The sequence below is a fragment of the Lactuca serriola genome, chromosome 7 (assembly GCF_051521515.1).
Source record: "Lactuca serriola cultivar US96UC23 chromosome 7, Lser_US96UC23_V15, whole genome shotgun sequence".
In the NCBI taxonomy this organism is placed as follows: Eukaryota; Viridiplantae; Streptophyta; class Magnoliopsida; order Asterales; family Asteraceae; genus Lactuca; species Lactuca serriola.
In genome coordinates, this window is record NC_136414.1 from 167,281,021 (window position 1) to 167,300,655 (window position 19,635).

At 36.3% G+C, this 19,635-nt stretch overlaps 1 protein-coding gene across 1 annotated transcript; it reads right to left on the reverse strand.

Moving 5' to 3' along the window:
* Positions 1-12,919: 12,919 nt before the first annotated feature.
* On the reverse strand, positions 12,920-15,988 carry HPL1 (hydroperoxide lyase 1). Its single transcript, XM_079008965.1, has 2 exons — positions 15,425-15,988; positions 12,920-14,125 (listed from the first exon to the last, which is right to left on the reverse strand). Exons 1-2 carry the CDS (start codon positions 15,917-15,919, stop codon positions 13,100-13,102), a joined length of 1,521 nt encoding a protein of 506 aa, XP_078865091.1. The 5' UTR covers positions 15,920-15,988; the 3' UTR covers positions 12,920-13,099.
* Between the last annotated feature and the right edge of the window lie 3,647 nt (positions 15,989-19,635).

The following is a 19,635-nucleotide window of genomic DNA, read 5'->3' on the forward strand; positions in this document are numbered from 1 at the left end:
ATTAAGTTCATACATCTTGTTTTCAAAATAGTTTAAACATCAGAGTATCCTCCAGAACCATATCACATAAATCATAAAACATGAGGAGCGGTATGATCACGCCTTCGCCTTACCACGATCTCCTGAAGTACCTGAAACAAAACACTGAACTGTAAGCTCGAAAGCTTAGTGAGTTACCCCCAAAATACCAACCACACATCAACATACTCATAACATATCACAAATAGAACAACCATGCACATCGGGTCTACTGTGTGACTGGTCCGCCCGCACCGGGCCTTCAGTCCACCTGGTCCACCCTCCGAGTCTAGCCATGTACATCGAGTCTACAGTATGACTGGTCCGCCCACACTGGGCCTTCATTCGGCCTGGTCCACTCTCCGAGCCTCGACACGTCTAGTCCGCCCTCTTGGGGCCTTCAGCGTATCCGGACCGCTTGTTGGGCCTTCGGAATATCCGGTCTGCCCTGGGTATGTTGGCCTACAACACAAAGCAGGACCCACCACAACCCAACCCCCGTCAAACAACCATGTGCACATAAAACAATTAATCACATAACAAATCCTTAACCAGACAAACAGTCTAACAGATCACATAGCATATCAACATATTAACCAGGATACCGACCTAACTGGCCACTAACATAGCATCATCCTATATACCAGGATACCGACCTAAACCAGGTCACTAACGTAATACTGTCCTAATTACCAGGACGCCAATCTAAACATATCAATAAGCACATCAAACAGTACACGTACAGATATCAGATATTGTCACACCCCAAAACCGAGAACGACAGAATACGTTCTGGGGTGGAGGGCGTCATGTACAGTATCATAACAATGCATAATAGTAAGGACAAGCAACAACATCCATTGAATTAATATAATAATTGTAATACAAGCGTGTTATGTACAGTTTGTTAGACACCAAAAGTATAATCAAAATAAGAGATGAGTCTTGTATGTGCTCCATCTTCTCAAAAGTTGCATATGTACCTGTCTACTGATGACCTAAGAATACAAGTTATTTTGAAAACGAGTATCAGCAAAAAGCTGGTGAGTTCATAAGTATTTAGTGTCATTGCTTGTATAAAAGTGTTTACAATCATGTAATATAATAGCTGTCATCAATGTGTGAAAATAGTATGATCCCTAGAAAATCCTATATTTTCCAGTAAAAGTAGTCTTCTACCAAGACCCGGTTATCTATATGTCTGATTCTTTGAAAATGTAAAAGTTTTCCCAGTGAAACTATCAGTATGAAAATATAGTTTTAGACTTCATTCATGTAAAGTAATTGGGAAAATAATTTTTTACCCCAGCAGTGTCGCTGCCGGCTGAATGTAATAAAAATGCAGACTCCAGGTAGTATTAAATGTACGATACACCTCGGGGAGTCTGTTTCGCCTTTAATTCTTAATGTGTTAATTAAAGGTCCGAATGTGAACTCGTATGTAACCATGCTGACTTACGATCGAATAACTGATGACCCTCCAAGTCACACGTAGTATGGTGACATTAGTCACCCCTGGGCCTAGTCGGCTTGGACTATAGCTAGCAGTCGGGATGTGGGAGTGTCTATCCCGTATAGATCTATACACAAAATGCCCGCTCTCCCTCCAGGAGACTCTGGTTACACGGTGATAACACAGTGAAGTGTCGTATCGAGAAGTAGTATGTCACATTCTGTTTTAGTATATTCTCTTGTATTAGTGTATAATGTACTTTCTGGTATAATGTATAGAATGTTCTCTTGTATAGTATATAGTATTCTCTTTGCATAGTATTTAACATGTATCAACTCATAACTGTACAAACTATAGTAAGTGTCATGGTAATAGTAGTAATGAGCGGTAATCCTTAACTATACCTATTATAGTTAAATAGAAATGTTAGTTGCAAGCCTTTGATATACAAAGGTATTGAACTGGAGTGAAGACTTTTATATCCAACACAAATATATATACAATATATAACTAAGAATTTTACGACAGTCGGACGGATAACAATATACCCTAAGTCCACATCAAACAAGAACAGGAAGTAAGGTGAGCTATCAGTCCTAAGTCCTTCAAGTCTTACATTTATAAATATATTGGTGTAGATATGGTTTGGGAACAAAAGAAATTTAAAAGAATTTGGAAATAGTTTTATAACAATTTAAAATGAAAAATGAGTTTGATAAACTTTGAAAGCAGTTTTGTTGGCAAATCAGTTAAAAGTATAGAAAATCCTCTTGGTTGCAAGTTATAAATCACATGTGATTGATATTATAACTTGTTTGATTCAACTTGTAATCCCCCCCCCCCATAAAAGCATTTAAAAACATTTAAAAGGTTGATTAAGGGGTATGAACTCACATGTAGTGAGTAACTCATATGAAAGATCGCTATAGGATTGTTGGGTGTCAAATGGAGTCTTGAGCGCAAGTGAATCCTGTTTAACATATAATTACATATATGTGAATACATTCGTAGTTATCACCACTAATGATGATAGGGACATGTACTAAGGACACAAAACACTTAGAATTAAGTGTTATTAACTCATATGGTTGCACATAAGGAGTGTATAGTCCTATATTGGAGTGTAAGGCCACAAAAGCATGGCTTCTGTGTGTGTGCGGCCAGAGTGTGCGGCCAAGTGTGTGTGCGGCCGCACACTCACTATGGAGTGTGTCAAAATCGTGGTTCCAAGCCTTTGGGACTTTCTAGTGAAGGTGTTTTGACCATTGTTTGGCCGGATTGGGAGTTTGGGGTCATTTTGGACCCTAAAAAGGGTGTGTGCGGTTACACACGGTGTGTGCGGCCGTACACACTCCTACAAACTTGTCCAAATCGATTTTCCAAGGCTTTGTGATGATTCTAAGAAGGTGTTTTGGTCGATGCTAAGCTTAGGTGAGTGTATAATCCCATTTTAGGGCCAAAAGATGTGTGTGCGGTCACACATGATCTATGTGTGGCCGTACACACATGAAGATCATCTAAAATGATGATTTCATGGATCAAACTCGAGGCAAAGGCTTTCCAACGTCTTTTAGTAAAGATATAAGGGTGTTTACTTACTTGGTTTGATGATTGGAGAGGAAAACTTGAAGAACTCTTGAAGAAATCTTGAGAGGGAATGTTCCAACTTGAAGGAGTGTGAAAAAGGGTGTAAGGTTGACTTAGGTCCCTTATATAGGCTGGAGTGTGAGGCTAGGGGGTGTGCGGTTGGCTGTGTGCGGCTGGCTGGCCGCACACACACTCGGGTGTGCGGCCGCACACACCTCGTTGGGTGTGTTTGGCCCGATTTTGTGATGCTACACACATTCTCACCCTTCCTAAGACTTATATCTAGGTTATACTAAGCCTCAAGCACCCAAATAGACCCAAAACTTTATTATAAAATAGCAAAACGAGGCTATCTTTAATAACAATTGAAGAATGCACAAGTTAAAAATTTCGGGTTGTCACAGATATAACTATCTCAAAGATCATCGATCATAGTAATCTATCATAACCAAAACACTGACCTAACCAGGTCGCTAACATACCAATCCTAACGGATCATAAGAGCATGACAACATACTGTCTATCCGGATACCGATCTAACATATCATAACCACATGTAGCATACTGTAACCATGATAACAACTAAAAGGGCCGACCTTGGTGCCTTAGACCCTATTGATATAGTGAGGATAACTCACATTGCAACTGCCGAACCGAATCACGAGAGCACAATCACGAAGCACTACATCAAACTCCAACACCTATATCCATCAATAACCATTGACATAAATATCCAAACTACCATAATACCCCTGAAGGTCAAAGTCAAAGTCCTCAATCAAAGTCAACCTTCCTGGTTGATTCTACTCGTCGAGTCAACCCGTCGCCTCGCCGAGTTCCTATACTCAGAATCTCCCACAATACGACTCAACTTGTCGAGTCCAACGATCTCCGAGTCTCATCCTGCTCAACTCACAGAGTCGTTCCTCGACTCACCAATCCAAAGCTTTAACCAAAAGACATTAGGGTTCCACGACCATACTCGTCGAGTCCAAGAACAGACTCGCCGAGTCCAAGGCAATCTTCAACAGATTCGCCGAGTTTTTCTTCCAACTCGTCGAGTCCATTCACGTGTTCATACAACTCGTCGAGTACACCCATGTGACTCGCCAAGTCTCTCCAGTTCTCAATCCATTCAGAGGCTTTTCGAGCCATGCTGAGGCTCCAATCCGTAGATCCACCCTTCTACAATCTATCCCTCACATAAATTTGCAAACTTTACGTATGGGCCTAAAACACACTAGGTCTTGGGTTTTGGACAAAAGGGCTTCACCCATAATTCAAAAACTGATGCTTTATGACATTCTGGACCAATACAAGTCTAGATCTGAAGTAGCAACCTCAGATCTGGACTCCAAACCCGAAGTGGATCCCAATCATACCAAAATGGCCCTAAATCTCATTCAAGAATAAATCTAGGAGCAACAAAGGAAAGGTAACAGCTCATTACCTCCAAGATGTGCCCAAAACTACAGTAGATTCGGGATCTACACTACTTTCTTGATGCAAAACCTTTTGATCTTCAAGTTTCTTCCACTAGAACACCTCTCAAAGCTTAAATCTCCCTCCAATGGCCTTATACACACGTGCATAAAAAGAACATCCAAATCTGACTTCGTATGAGGAAGTTATGATTTTTCTAAGTTTCAGCTTAGCAGTATACAGCCCGAATACTCGATTTGAGATCGAACGGTTTTTAGCCGAAACAGTTTAACGAGGATCGAAGATCTCGTCAATTGTAGTGAAACGATAAAAAGATAGGCGAAAACGGACGTCGGATGAAGAAGTTATGAATTTATAATGGAGTTTTCCTGTCCCGGCCTACTAAAATAATATAATAAAAATAAATTCAAAATTAGCCGACGAAGTCTAAACAAAAGTTGTAGAGCATAGTCTCACCTACGCGTGGATATAAAGAACGTCGAAAGCGGAGTTCGTATGAGGAAGATATGATTTTTTGAAGTTTATCAAATAATTTCGATATTTATTTTAATTATAAATTTCGATATTATCCAAAGGGGGGGGGGTCAGCGACTCTATCCACATTACGCCCAACGTAATGTAATTTACGCCCAGCGTAATTTGGGTTTCCAGCCCCTATAAAAGAAAGTCGAGTGCAGCCGAGTTCTTTGCTCATTTCTTCCCTTTCTCTCGCGTTTTTGCATCGTTTTTCATGCAAGAAATATCCTGAAGCCCCGATATCATTCCCGAGCCCCGAAGCAAGTCTCGAAGCCCCGAAGATCCCGAGAAGTTCTATTCCCGAGCCGAATCTTTGCCCGCGAGAAGCCAATTTTTGTGAAGATCTTACAGATCTACCGAAGAATACTACTTCTACAAGCTGTAGTGCTGTCCGATCATCTTCTAATCAAGTGAGTGTATAGTTACTTTCTTCTAACACATAAATATTAAGTATTTGCTAAGAAATATGTGATATGTGTTTATATATTGTTGTTTATATGTGTGAGTGTGTAACGCCCGGGTTTCAGGGCTAAGCATTTTTGTCAATGTAATAGTCTAGGTCAACTTTTGTAACTCTTTTTGAAGTAATAAAGATGAAATATTTGAGTATTATGTGAATTATATGTGTTTATTATTTAATTATAAATGTATAATTAATAAAGAATAAAAATGAGCGTCAAAATTAAAGTGTGAGATAATCCCAATATCTCTACATAAAGTTGTAGAATATGTCTCAAGGTTTCCGTGCATATAAGGAACGCCGAAATCCGAGTTATAACGAAGAAGTTATGACCCGTCGAAGTTTCACGACAGAACCGGCACGATACCGGGAAGCGTGAATAGTGAATTTACGATAGAGCGAGATTTAGCCTTAGTGATCTAAACGAAAGTCGTAGAATATGTTAAACTAAGAACATCGATAAAAAGAACGCCCAAATCTGACTTCGTATGAAGAAGTTATGAGATTTTAAACAGACCAATCTTGTCCCGGCTTGTTAAAAATATAACTTTAAAAAATAAAGTCAAAATTAGCCGACGGAGTCTAAACGAAAGTTGTAGAGTACGTCTTCACCTACGCGTGGATATAAAGAACGTCAAAAACGGAGTTCGTATGAACGAGTTACAAATTATAATACCATATTTACGTATTAAAATAAAGTATAAATCATGTATACGTACACATATATATACATATGTATATATCATTAGAAAGGTATCGACGATGCGGTCATTATAAGACTAATGTTGAGTTCTTTCGACATTAGTTTAGTACAAATATCATTAAATCCATTTATAATAGTATTATAGAGGGGTGTTTAGTTGTTTATATAACTAAAAGGTCATTAAGTAATTATGGAGGGTAGTTTTTGAAAATTCAATTAGTATAAATAAGAGCCTTGGGCTCTCATATTTCTTGCACCATTCTCTTGATTCAAGAGTCTTTCTCTCCTTATCCCCCGAGCATTTCGGTCCCTCGTGATTCGACTTCTCTTTCTGTAGCTTAGTATAGTAAGGTGAGCGCTGAAGCGCTGCACGAATCTTTCTTAGAAAGATTCAGCGACGAAGTTCTGCCCCTGCAGAGCCCGACTCCTAGCTAAAACCCCCTTGTAAGTAAGTTATGCTTACCTTATTTTAATATAGCTTATATTTAAAATTAGTATTGTTATTATGAACTTATAATAAATATTTGAGCTATTATTATAACTTATATAAGTGTCGTTATAATATTTTTTTAACTACTCGCGGTACGGGGAATCTGGTTTAAAGGGCCGCATAGGGTTGTTGGATTTCAGAAGTGCTATATGCCAAAATGGTCCTGCCCTCCGGTGTTTTATGTCTGGCCCCTGTCTGTACATAGTGGTTGGAAAATATTGTTTAACGCTTATATAATAATAATAATACTAAGACTAATAGTTGGTCACAGTAAATATTAGACTAAAATTTAGCGATAATAATGCTAGGTTTCGTCGAAGGAAAATAGAATCGTTAGAAGCAAGCGCTGCCCGATTTTGGAATCATCACCTTAACAAGTGAGTGCATAGTTACTTTCAACTTACACATAGATATGAAGTATTTTATATAAATTACGTGTTATGTGTGCATATTATCTGAATACTTGCTATCTATGCTAGATGAACGTTGTTATACATGTTTTCAATGATTTAAACTGTATATGTATTTTATATCTACGGAAATATTGGGGTAAAACATGGGTAGATGCAATAGGTGATGTGTGATAAAATGATGAGAGGCCTCGATGTTGATGTTGTTGATTCTGTCATCTAGCGGAGTATGGATGACGACCACGGACTCTTCTAGACAGTCCAGTGGAACACTAGCAGGCTCGCAACCTGTAGGTGTTTGTGAACGATATGTTCACCAGTGTATTCCATCCCCCACATGGTTGCCTTTAGGACATTTATTGCTGAGGAATCCCCTTAGCAGTAGTGTCCGTCCCGATGATGATCCTTAGGCTAGGTCCCTTATGATAGGTGTTTAGGGACGTAAAGTGAGGATAACGGGAACGGGTAATCGGGTTATTGTTGATCGGTGAAATTAATAAACTTATTTATTGTGGGTTGAAAACCCTATGTGCTCACCAGGCTCCCAAGCCTGACCCACTCAGTTTTATGTATTACAGGTAGTGGCGCATGAGGATAGGTGTGATGTTTAGGACGAGGGATTACGGATATAGGCCTGTAGATATGAAATAATGTAGTAAGGCTTATATTGTACTGTTTATGCTTTTGATCTGTACGAACATGACATCCCGAGTCTTTTAATGAAATACATTTCTATGGAAATGCTTTTGATAAATCTTTATCATATTTTTGTTTTGGGACAAATTCCGCAACACTTTCATTTAAAATGTAACTCTGATTTTTAAACAAAGCATAAACAAACCGGTCTTTTCTGGCCGTGATTTTGGGGATGTCACAGAGTGTGTGGTTACTTTCTTCTAACACATAAGTATGAAGTATTTGCTACGAAATACGTACTATGTGTTTATATATTGTTGTTTATTTGAGACATTAGTGGAATTGATGAACTATATAGGTTTTAATGAGTTAAATTGTATATGTATTTTATATCTACAAATATGTTGGGTAGGACATGGGTAGATGAGATCCGTGAGTATGGATCAGATCAAGAGGTTAGTTTTAGATCCGTGAGTATGGATCAGATCAAGAGGTTAGTTTTAGATCTGTGAGTATGGATTAGACCAAGAGGTTAGTTTTAGATTCGGGAGTATGGATCAAGTAAAGAGATAAAACTTGTTATTAGTTCGGGAGTATGGATTAAGACTAAGTTAATTGTCCCTAGCCCGGGAGTATGGATTGGGCAAGTTATTGATCCGGGAGTATGGATCAGATCAAGATTAAGGTATACTTAATTGTCCCTATTCCGAGAGTATGGATTGGGTACAATTATTGATCTGGAAGTATGGATCAGATCATGAGGTTAGTTTTAGATCCGTGAGTATGGATCAGGGGAAAAGGTTAGTTTTAGATCCGTGAGTATGGATCAGGTGAAAAGGTTAGTTTTAGATCCGTGAGTATGGATCGGGTGAAGAGGATAGTTTTAGATCCGTGAGTAGGGATCAGGTAAAGAGGAAAATTTTAGATACGAGAGTTTAGATCGTGTCGTTGTGAGGATCGATGGGTGGGATAAGAGTTGCCTTTATATGGTGAAATTGTACAAGTTTGAATGTTCTATATTTATAAATATATGATATAACATTGTGGGATGAAAACCTTATATGCTCACCAGGCTCCCAAAATTGACCCACTCAGTTTTCTTTGTATCACAGGTATCGATATGAAGACATATTTCACAGAGAAATTTAAAGGAGATATAAATCATTAGTGTAATTGAATGTAAGTTCTGTTTATGCTTATATGTCTGTATCGGAACATGACATCTCGATGTTTTATTATTAAATGAAAATACATGCTCTTTGAGAAAGGTTTTGATAAGTTATTATCATATCTTGTTTTGGGAACAAATTCCGCAACCGTTTTCTTTAAAAGATTACTCTGATTTTAAAAACAAAGCATAAACAAATCAGTCTTTCTGGCCATGAAATTTGGGATATCGCAGCTAAGGGAGCTGAGGGGAGGACATTAAGTCCTTTAAATAGGGTGCAAACCCTAAGATTATGGTTTTTCTCATCCCAGCACCAACTCGTCGAGTCCAGCTTCCGACTGGGCGAGTTGGTCACTTAATTCGCAACCCAAACCCGCTCCGACTCGGCGAGTAAGCATACCTACTCGTCGAGTCCCTTCTTCGAAATTACACTTTAAACTCTTAATTCTTACTCTTGAAATTCGGGATGTTACACGCCACATCGTGGCAGCCAAAATGTCACTTCGTAGGAACTGGGTCTCAACAACGTAATGGATTCCCAAGGTCTTGATGGATAAAATTTCCAACTCTACCCATTAAGACATCACAATAAGTATATATCTCTAAACCTAGATCCTTAATGACAACTTAAGGCATGAACTCAACCATTAAGCTCTTAATCACCAAAGCCACAAATCCATAACTTCCAGAAGGATTTATTACTTCTATTCCAACATAAAAAGCGTAGCTTTACATACATGCATGTCCAATGCAAGTCTAGAACTCAAACTAGGTCAAAATGGTGAAATGAGACCAAAATCTCATGAATGGAACTCGATACATAACCAAACTTTAGATCTAAAAGATATAGTGACCTAGGGACCAAAGTGAGTTATAAAGTTGCAAACTTTATCTCATCTAACCAACCCAAACTCGAATATGAGCCAAGAAATGCAATAAATCTTATATCTACGAAGAGAGAACTAAAAAGATGGAAGCTTTATACCTTCCCAATCTCCACAAGATGCATGAGGTGCAAGATCTGGAGTGATGCACTCTACCAACTAGCAAGCACACCTTCTTCTACCAAAATGCATGCCAAAGCTTCAAAACGCAAGAATCAACATTAATATAACAAGAATCACTCCAAGGAGGCTAGTGTTTCGTTTGAGAGGGTTGGAGGCTGAAAGGATGCCCAAATCCTTGAGATTAGGTGCTTAAATATGAAGAAAACACTAAAAATCACGGGCTTGGGTTGCCTCAGCTGTCACGTCATGGCCTTCCCCTTGACACGTCATGGAGACCACCCAAACATGCATTCTTGTATAATATATGCCACATCATGGTTCTCCATTCACCACGTTGTGGCACGTAGATTTTTCCCAAAAATCTGATCTCCGATCCCACCAAGCCCTCACCTGATCCATTTTTGAGAAACCGATGTTACAGAAACAAAGTTTACAAAGCTACAAAGATTTGCTTCCTGAAATATACGACACAATGAAAGATACACAATCATAATCCAAGGAAGCACAACTGGAGTTGAGGAATAAAAACATAAACGATATTAGATGTTGGAACTAAAGGAATTCAAGGAAATGTAGTTAGAGTTGTATAAGCGAAATGCAGGCCCGGTTTTAAGGGAGGGCAAGAGGTGCAGCCGCACAGGGCCCCCAAAAAAATAGGGCCCGAGTGTTAATTAAATTATATATTTAATAATTAAATATATATGAAACTATTCGAATTTTTCCATAAAATGTGTATAGCTCAACTGGCAAAAGCGCCTTTTCTTTTCAACCAAGCGATAGTCTGTTCGACTCATATTCACGACATTTTGATTTTTAAAATTCAAATTACAGTTTTGACCCTTACTTTATGCTATATATTAAATAATCAATCTTTACTTCCAATATGTTTAGCAAATCAGTTTTTAAAAGTTACATAATTAACCCTTAAACTTTTTATAAAATTCCATATGTTCCTTTTTAATTAATTTGTTTACTTTTAAGTTTTCCGTGACGACAATTCACCGTCTTAAGTTTGTTTACCTTATATATTAAAAATTATATTTAGGGCCTCATTTTTCTTTTTAGCACAGGGCCCTTAAAATTTCCGAGCCGACCCTGGCGAAATGGAAGCATTAGCTTAAAGTATGAAAAATTTACTTTTAAGTTTTCCGTGACGACAATTCACCGTCTTAAGTTTGTTTACCTTATATATTAAAAATTATATTTAGGGCCTCATTTTTCTTTTTAGCACAGGGCCCTTAAAATCTCCGAGCCGACCCCGGCGAAATGGAAGCATTAGCTTAAAGTATGAAAACCATAAGTTTGCAAATATTATATTACTTAAAGTTGTTTTAGCCGTGTAGGCAGTGGTTTTCACAATATGCGTTGTGATATTTGATTTGTTTGTGAAAACACTTGTATAAATTTATCATAATCAATTGATTACTGAGAAGTTTACTATCTTCATGAATAATAATGTAGAACGAATAAATAATGAAAAAACATGATAAATATTTAACTATATCATAAAACCGAACTGCTTTACAAACGGTTACATATTTGTTAATATTTTTAATGCACCAATATTGGTGGTACCTTAATCATTCTATAATAGATACCAAGAAAACATGAAATTTTTAAATGCATTTTTTCTAAGTGTTAATGTGATCCTGTATGAAGAGGTAAATGCAAGGTGATTAAAGATCATCTACACCTGATTGTGTGAGCAATCTCTACAGCTTAATTCACGTTATGACTATATGAACATTAATCCTCATAAGTTTATTGTTTCCTTTCTCATGTAACAACAAGAATTTATAGTGAGATATTTATTAAAATGACCATGCATTGCCCAGAAGTAGTGTTTTTTCAAAAATTTAAAAAAAAAAAAAAAATTGTTTGCCTTCTCTACAATTAAATTAAAACAGTACAAAACAAACAAGATTATTAGTGATTAAGTGAAACGTGAGATATTTAAAATATTTAAAACCAAATATCATTCATCAACTTAATCAGATATAATCCATGATATATATATGTTAGATTACCATCTACATAAGCATTCTCTTCTTCAACAAACATCCTTTCATGAAAGTTTTTGACACTATTTGTTGTACTGTATTGGTTTTTACCCTTATATCTTCAATATCTACTATATATACAAAAATAATCGTTGTTTGCAAGTACTTAACAAAATCATTTGTATTATGTAACCAATTGGAGATAAATTAGGTTAGCGAAGAATAAATTACTCTTGTGAAACCATATCAAGCTAATACTTGGAAACAAATATATGGTTAATTTTTTTGAACAGCTAACATACACACCTACTAAATTCTACTCCTAAACTACTCGATTGTTCACAATGAGACTTGAACTGTCAAACCTAAAGATATGGATAGACATTTCCAACTTCTTTGTACATTAATTTGTAGTGATTATTTCACGGGTTAGTGGTTGTTTTAGACGAAACTAAAATAGTTTATCATTTAATATAAAGTCATCATTTATGATTATTTTAATAAATAATTCAGTAACAATTCTAGTCGACTTCAATGACCCTGTCATTGTCATCCATCCTTTCTTCATTCTCCTAGAAAGACTAGAAAGATTGGTTAGCGTAACTTATTTATTTCCCATAAAACTAAGATGATTATTGTATAAATATTAACTTTTATTAAAAAAAATAATAATAAATAAAATGCACCAAAATACGTTGTTTTTTCCTATATAAAATTGACGCTGGAAAAAAATAATATGTTCCTTTTAATCCTAAAACAAAAAATAAAAGAAATAATAAAACTTTAGTCGACTTTAAAATAAAATAAAATAAATTGTTTATATATTTTATGATTGCTAATAATAATAAAAAATTGTAATAGCTGGATCGGATATGTAAAGAATAAATACCTTTTTTTTTAATAAATAAAGGATTAGTTGGTTTAGCTGGTTGCCAAGACAATCTATTTTATCCCACCATTTATGAATTCAACATGATAAACCGGATTCCATCATTGTAAAATACACTGGTTGTTAGGTTCGAATCTCATAAACTTCAAATCAGAGATGCTTTATTTATCTTGCAAAGAGATTCTCAAAGTCACAAAAGTTCACAACATTAATATACAAATTTAAGTACTTTAAAAAGCATACATCAAAAAAAAAAAAAAAAAAAAAAAAAAAAAAAAAAAAAAAAAAAACTCCTAAAAGCACTTCAAACTTTTTACACTCATTGCTTTGCTTTTTCAAGGACCGAAAACGAACCATCCGCGATCGTAACCGAATCATACCGCATAAGCAAGTGTGCGAGAAACATTGACGCCGTAAGGGTAACAAAGTCTTTTCCCGCACACTGTTTGTTCGAAGCACTTGGGGTCCCGTTTTGTGGCCCGTTTGACCAATACAAATAAGTCAACAACTCTTTCCCCTTGTTCATAAACCGATCCGCAATAAAACTCTCTGGGTCATCAAATATTTTCGGGTCTTTCATCACCAAAGGTTGGAACCCACAAAGGAGTTCACCTTTTTTGATGTTGAAAACCGAGTCATGGGAAGAGAGGTTGAAGTCCTTCCTTGCCCGCCCGTACTGTAACGGTACGGGCGGGTTGAGTCTCAGGGTTTCGTAAACGAAAGACTGAACCAGTTCCATTTCGTTTACGGCCCTGAAGGTTAAACCGGATCCGGTTTTTTCTCTGACTTCCTGTCGGAGATTTTCCTGGATCCGGCGGTCAGCGGATCCTAACGCAGATAAAAGACTCGGGAAAAATATCGAGAAACCGCCGAACGCGTTGAAGCCGAGGGTGAATAAGAGATTATGAATTGTGTCTTCTTTGGTTAGGTTAAAGTCGGTTTGGCCACGTGAAATGACGTCTTTGCCCTCTTTCTCGATGAATTCGTAGAGTTTATTGTAGTCGTTGCTTACAAGGAAATGAGGGTAAGGGAAGGAATGGAGGAAGATTTCTACTAGCGGTTGGAAGGCGGTGATTGGGACGGTTGGGAGGAGTTGAACTGCGAGCCACCGGTCCATTCGGATGTAACCGTTGGCGGCCATGTCCGGTGAGTTTTCCGGGTTGGCTCCGGCGATGACACGCGATAAGAAGGAGAAGTTGAATTTTTGGATTGGTATGAGGTAGTTGACCGGACCCGAGGGTAGTTGGGATTCAATGGTATCAAACATGGTGTCTAGTAAGGTTGTTAGGGTTGGGATCCATATGGTGGAGCTTCGTTTGAGTATGTCCATTGTGAAGTTTTTTATCTGTGTCATTATCAATGAAAAATTAAATTCTCAAAACATGTGAATTAAATTAAATTAGATAAGATTTTAATTGTCTTTTTTCACGATGGCTTGTTTTATATTTAAACGGTTAAACCTTTAGTTTATTTTTAATTGAACGATGAAAACGTTATACGTAAATATCTAGCTTAGCTCATTGTTGCACATGATTAAGATTTATTTGTAGTATTTTAGAAAAGGAAATCAGAAATCGAATGACACGAATATCACGTGCTTTGATTGCTTGTACATATGATATGAATCTCAAAAATGATAAATGCAACAAAACAAGAGGCCAACATATGATTTAATTTGCATGAAAAAATGAAAGCCGGACCCACCAAAATATCTTTTCAAATTCTTCCGAATAATAAACACTATAGTTACTAATTGTTTTTATAATTATGCTGATTTTATATCGGATTTTGAAATTGAAAACCAAAATAAAATAGTCTACTAGACAAAATAAAATAAAAAAATAAACTAAAAAGAAATACAAGAGATATAAAAAGCTAAACATTTTTTTTTTGACAAGACATAGATAACTTACTTCACCATCAATTATAACATGCCACCTAATTACGAAAATTTGATTATTTTCACATGTGATATTTTCATAACTTGTTACACCATAAATAAATGTGATGAAAACGAAAAAAAAAAAAAAAACAAAAAATGCATTACCAAGAAGCTCAAATGTAAATCTTTCAACCTTAAGGCGAAAATATACAAAAATAGTTTTATCAATTTTACCTACATGTGAAATGCCTGCTATTTTGTCAGTAGGTATGCAAAACATGTGAATCAAATTTTCGTGGTATATTTCTATCAATCAGTGCTATAAAATATCATCAGAAAATATGTGAATGATTTTAGATATTAAACATATATATGGTGGAGATTTTTAGTGTTAGAGGAATAGAGATAAGGTGGTATTCTAACGAAAGCGATCGATTTACAAAAAACATCGTACTTCAACCATCAATGTTCATTGAATCCTTAGATAATTAGTCTAAATATAAAATTATTGTTGTTTTTTATTAAGCTGATCTTAATTTCTTTATTCTGAGGGGACATCAAATGTGAAGGCTGTGAGCTGGTAGATTTGCTGCAGATTTGGGAAAATGATTTACAGGTCAAATATGCAAAATTACTGTGTTTTTAATTCTCTAAAATTGATGCAGATTTGAATAAGCTCGTCCAATTTTGTGTTCTGAATAGCCCTAAATTGAACAAAATCATATGTAAATTGACGCGAAATGCTGTGAAATCGAATCATACCTGTTCATGTTGAGGCTCAGCTGTATCCAGATATGCACAAACACGCCGATCTCCGGTGAATTTAGTGCTAGGCATGAAATCACCGACGAGAATGTCCTTCTTCTCCACGAGTTCCATATCAAACATATGAGCAAAGGATTTGCAATCTAGCACCGCGACGACGTTCGGATTAGCGAGAAAAAACGGGAACGACGGCGGAACATTCGTCCGGAATACCGTGCTCTGATTCTTCTCAATCCTCTTCCGGAAAAAATCTTCGGAGCCTTGAAACCAGGCGTAGTTAAGCCGGTCAATGAACGGTCCAATCAACGGCAATCCGTAGCTGCCGGGGACTGTACGGATCGGTAATGAAGTCGGTTGCGACGTTATTGATGTCTTCACCGGCGGTGGAGACGATGATGATGATGTTATTCTGCTCATTGTTATCATCTTTGAAGACATTTGTGAAGATCCAGTTGATATGTGTAGAGTAGTAGAGAAAGAAGGAAGATTCATAGTGTATATCAGAGAACTGTGTTCGCTGTGTTATTTTGTATCCCCTGTTCAAGTGTATAATGAAAACTGGATGATATAATGTAATAATTTACGTGAAAATATACGATATTTATATAAATATCATAAGTAACCCTACACAAAAAATTAATACAGTTTTACGTATTGGATGGTTGGATCTCATATCATCACCACATTCTGTATTATTAACGGTAAGATACTTATTACTAAACACATCACTTTATCTCATTTGTTTAATTAAATTTAAATAAAAAATACATAGAAATAATATAATTTTTTTAAACTACCGGCTTTCATTAATTTAAAATACCAAATTACATTAATTAAAATAAAAAAAATAACATTAAAAATAAAAATTACAATAATTAAAATAAAAATAATAAAACTAACTTAAAAATAAAAATTACATTAATTAAAATAAGAAAAATAAAGATTACATTGAAAATAAAAATTACATTAATTAAAATAAAAAAAAACATGAAATATAAAAAACCTAAAATTACCAAGTTTAACTAAAAAAATTATCCCGTATTCCTACATCGGACTCAAACGGACTCATTTATTGCGAGAAATAGCTCCAAATATTCGTCTTCGAGGTCGTCCGCTTTCTTTTTCAATATTTCTCTATCGGTTTTTGTTTGAATCACCGACTGTGTTTCTATCATTTTTTGTTATACCCGACTCAACATCTTCGTCTTCGTTTCTTGAACGTGTACATAACGATCAAATTTCTCTCCAAATTGATCCATAACACTATATCCCGAAGCCGTTGAAGCCACTTTTTTGCTTTATTTCTTCCAACAGGCCGACGAAGAGGTTGCTCATCTTCACTATCGAACGGATCATCGTTGATGTTGAAGTGTGTTCGTCCGTTCGATTATTGGGAAGTTGCATCGGGGTTTCTTAAACGCTTTGAACCGGAAGATTGTGAACTTCATTCCATTTGCTCTTTCCATTTTGGAGCATCTTTCTACGTTAGTCACGGTTTCACATACGGAAAAGCTTTGTGGGTTGGCGTTATTTTTTTCAAATTGGTCCAAAGCCGCCTTTAAGACATTAAAATCGTTTGACCCGTTCTTTCGTATGTTTAGGAGGTTGTTGTAAATTCCTCCAAATTCGGTGCAGTTTAGTCGAATATCGCGCCACTTCGAGCTAATTTGATCGGGATTTTGGTTTTCACTTCTCGTTAACTCATAAAACACCGCACAAACTTTCTCCCAAAAAAACGTATGTTTGACTATCGCCTTCAATTGGGTCTTGGGAAGCCGAAATCCATGCCTCTGCTAGCCACCTTTAAGACATCGAAATCGTTTGACCATCATTTTCGTATGTTTAGGAGGTTGTTGTAAATTCCTCCAAATTTGGTGCATTTTAGCCGAATATCGCGCCACTTCGAGCTAATTTAATCGAGATTTCGGTTTTCACTTCTCATTAAATCATAAAACACCACACGAATTTTCACCCCGAAACAACTGTAAGTTTGACTATCGCCTTCAATTGGGTCTTGGGAAGCCGAAATTCATGCCTCTGCTAGCTTTTCTTCTTCTCCGTGGGGCCCTTTCTTGGGTGGTGGTGGGTCCGGCCGTTTTTTTTTCCTTTTTTTCTTTTTAGGTTGAGGTGGTGGTGAAAGTTGAGTTTCCGAAGTAAACTTCAGCGAATGAGAGGGTTGTGATGGGCGTGCTTGTGATTGTTGTTGTTGGAATTTTTGGAAAGCTTGATATTGTAAAAGTTGTTGTTGGAAGGCCGGAAAAGTTTGATATTGTTGTTGGAAAAGTGTTGTTTGTTGAATAAGGGAACCTGTTTAAAGCAATTTGACAAAACCACCTTGAGGTGATTCCATGGTCGAGAATTATCGAAGGATTGTATCTAACGCAAAAACGTTATCGGGTTTGTGATTTTTATAGTTTGGGTGGGTATTTTGGTTGGGATCCATGGTTTTGGTTGTGAAAATATTGTGTGTATTTTGTGTATAGAATGAGAAAAGAATGGTGTAAGAAATAATGAGAAAACAATGGTGTAAGAAATAATGGTTAGAAGCAATGTTTTAAAAACCGGTTTGAACCGGCCGGTCGAATCGGTTGGACCGAAAACCAAGGGAGGGAGCGGTTCAACTATCACCGATTTTACGTCGATTTCTAAACATGATTGAACTAGCGGTTCTTAGAAAAATCTGGTTGACCGAATAATAACATAATATTAAAAAATAACAATAACAAAAGATTCATTTTACGATTAACGAGAAAAATATATAATAAAGTAAAAAAGAACGAAAATCGTTTGGTTTCTTTAGTTGTATTTGTAACCTCAAATAAAACATTAATAAAATAATTTAATGATTTATCATATAAAAAAATATTTAAGTTTTATTTGTTGGTATTACTAATTTATTGTGGGTCATTTGTAATGTTTGAGTTTTAAAATATAAAAACTCATTTTATCTCTATCATAATTTAACTTTTTTTAGTTTGCTATTTTATGTATTGTTTGTATAGATATTTATTTACAATAGGTTGAAAACATATCAAATTCACCAAATCATTAAAAAGTGACATAATAATAGTTTGTTAACTAATAAGTTATTTTAAAAAAAGTTGTTTGAAAAAATTCCTATAATAGTTTCTTTTTCATTGTCCATTAGCTTTTTTGCTAAAAAAAAAAAGCTAATAAAAAGCACTTATTGTGAACGTGGGCTCTCCTAACCGTGTAATATTCACCTGTGAACAACTGAATTGTTAATAACAGTTTTGTGGTATATATCCATATTTCTTATTATGCAAATTTGATCAAATGCTGAATTTTAAGATATATAAGCCCTTATGCAATATGTATAATAATTTTATGCATTAAAAAATCACGAATCTTATTTTAATCAACATTTGAAAAAGTCAACATAAGAATCCATGGATGGTTTGACGTTTGAATAGTATTCCTCACTTTTAGTCGTTTGAATCGGTCAAACCTTACTTTCAACCATTTGAATCGGTTAAACATGAGCTATATTAACATATCTTCTAAGGTTGATCTCTAACTCTCTATTCATCCAGAAGAGTGGCAACCTTTACAGCCACCAATCCCCGACACCACCACCGCCACCAATTCTACCTTCTCTAACAGCTGGCTATGTGTGGCTTGAGTGAATGTGTTCGACTATGGCTCATGGTGGTCTCCTATTTTGTTGAAGGTCCGACTGTAGTGGTGAGTTTCGATTCAGATGATGGTAACCGTCTGCCCCTGTCTCCACTATTAATCGTCGATGTCAGCAACCTTCACAGCCACCAATGGCTACCATCTAGCAACGAGGAAGAGCAGCAATCCCCACCACTTTCGTCTTTTGTTTAACAAAATCCCTATCCATTCCATCTCTTTTTATCTGAAACCCTAAGTATATTTATCCTCCATCTCTCTCAATCTCATGCCATAAATATCACCCCTTAAGAAGTCGTCGAATTCCATAAACCCTAGGTGCCTCCACATGTAACGCCCCGACTCTCAGGTGATAATTTTATAACTTTAATTTTCATAAATTGCATGGTCTACTCGACGAGTTAGATGCCCTAACTCGTCGAGTAGAAGCGGGTTGGGCTACGTGTTTAAGTGACCTACTTGCCGAGTCCAAGATAGGACTTGACGAGTAGGGGTTGGAGGATGAAACCCTAGTTTTCGGGGTTTTGCACCCTATTTAAAGGATCATAAGCCTC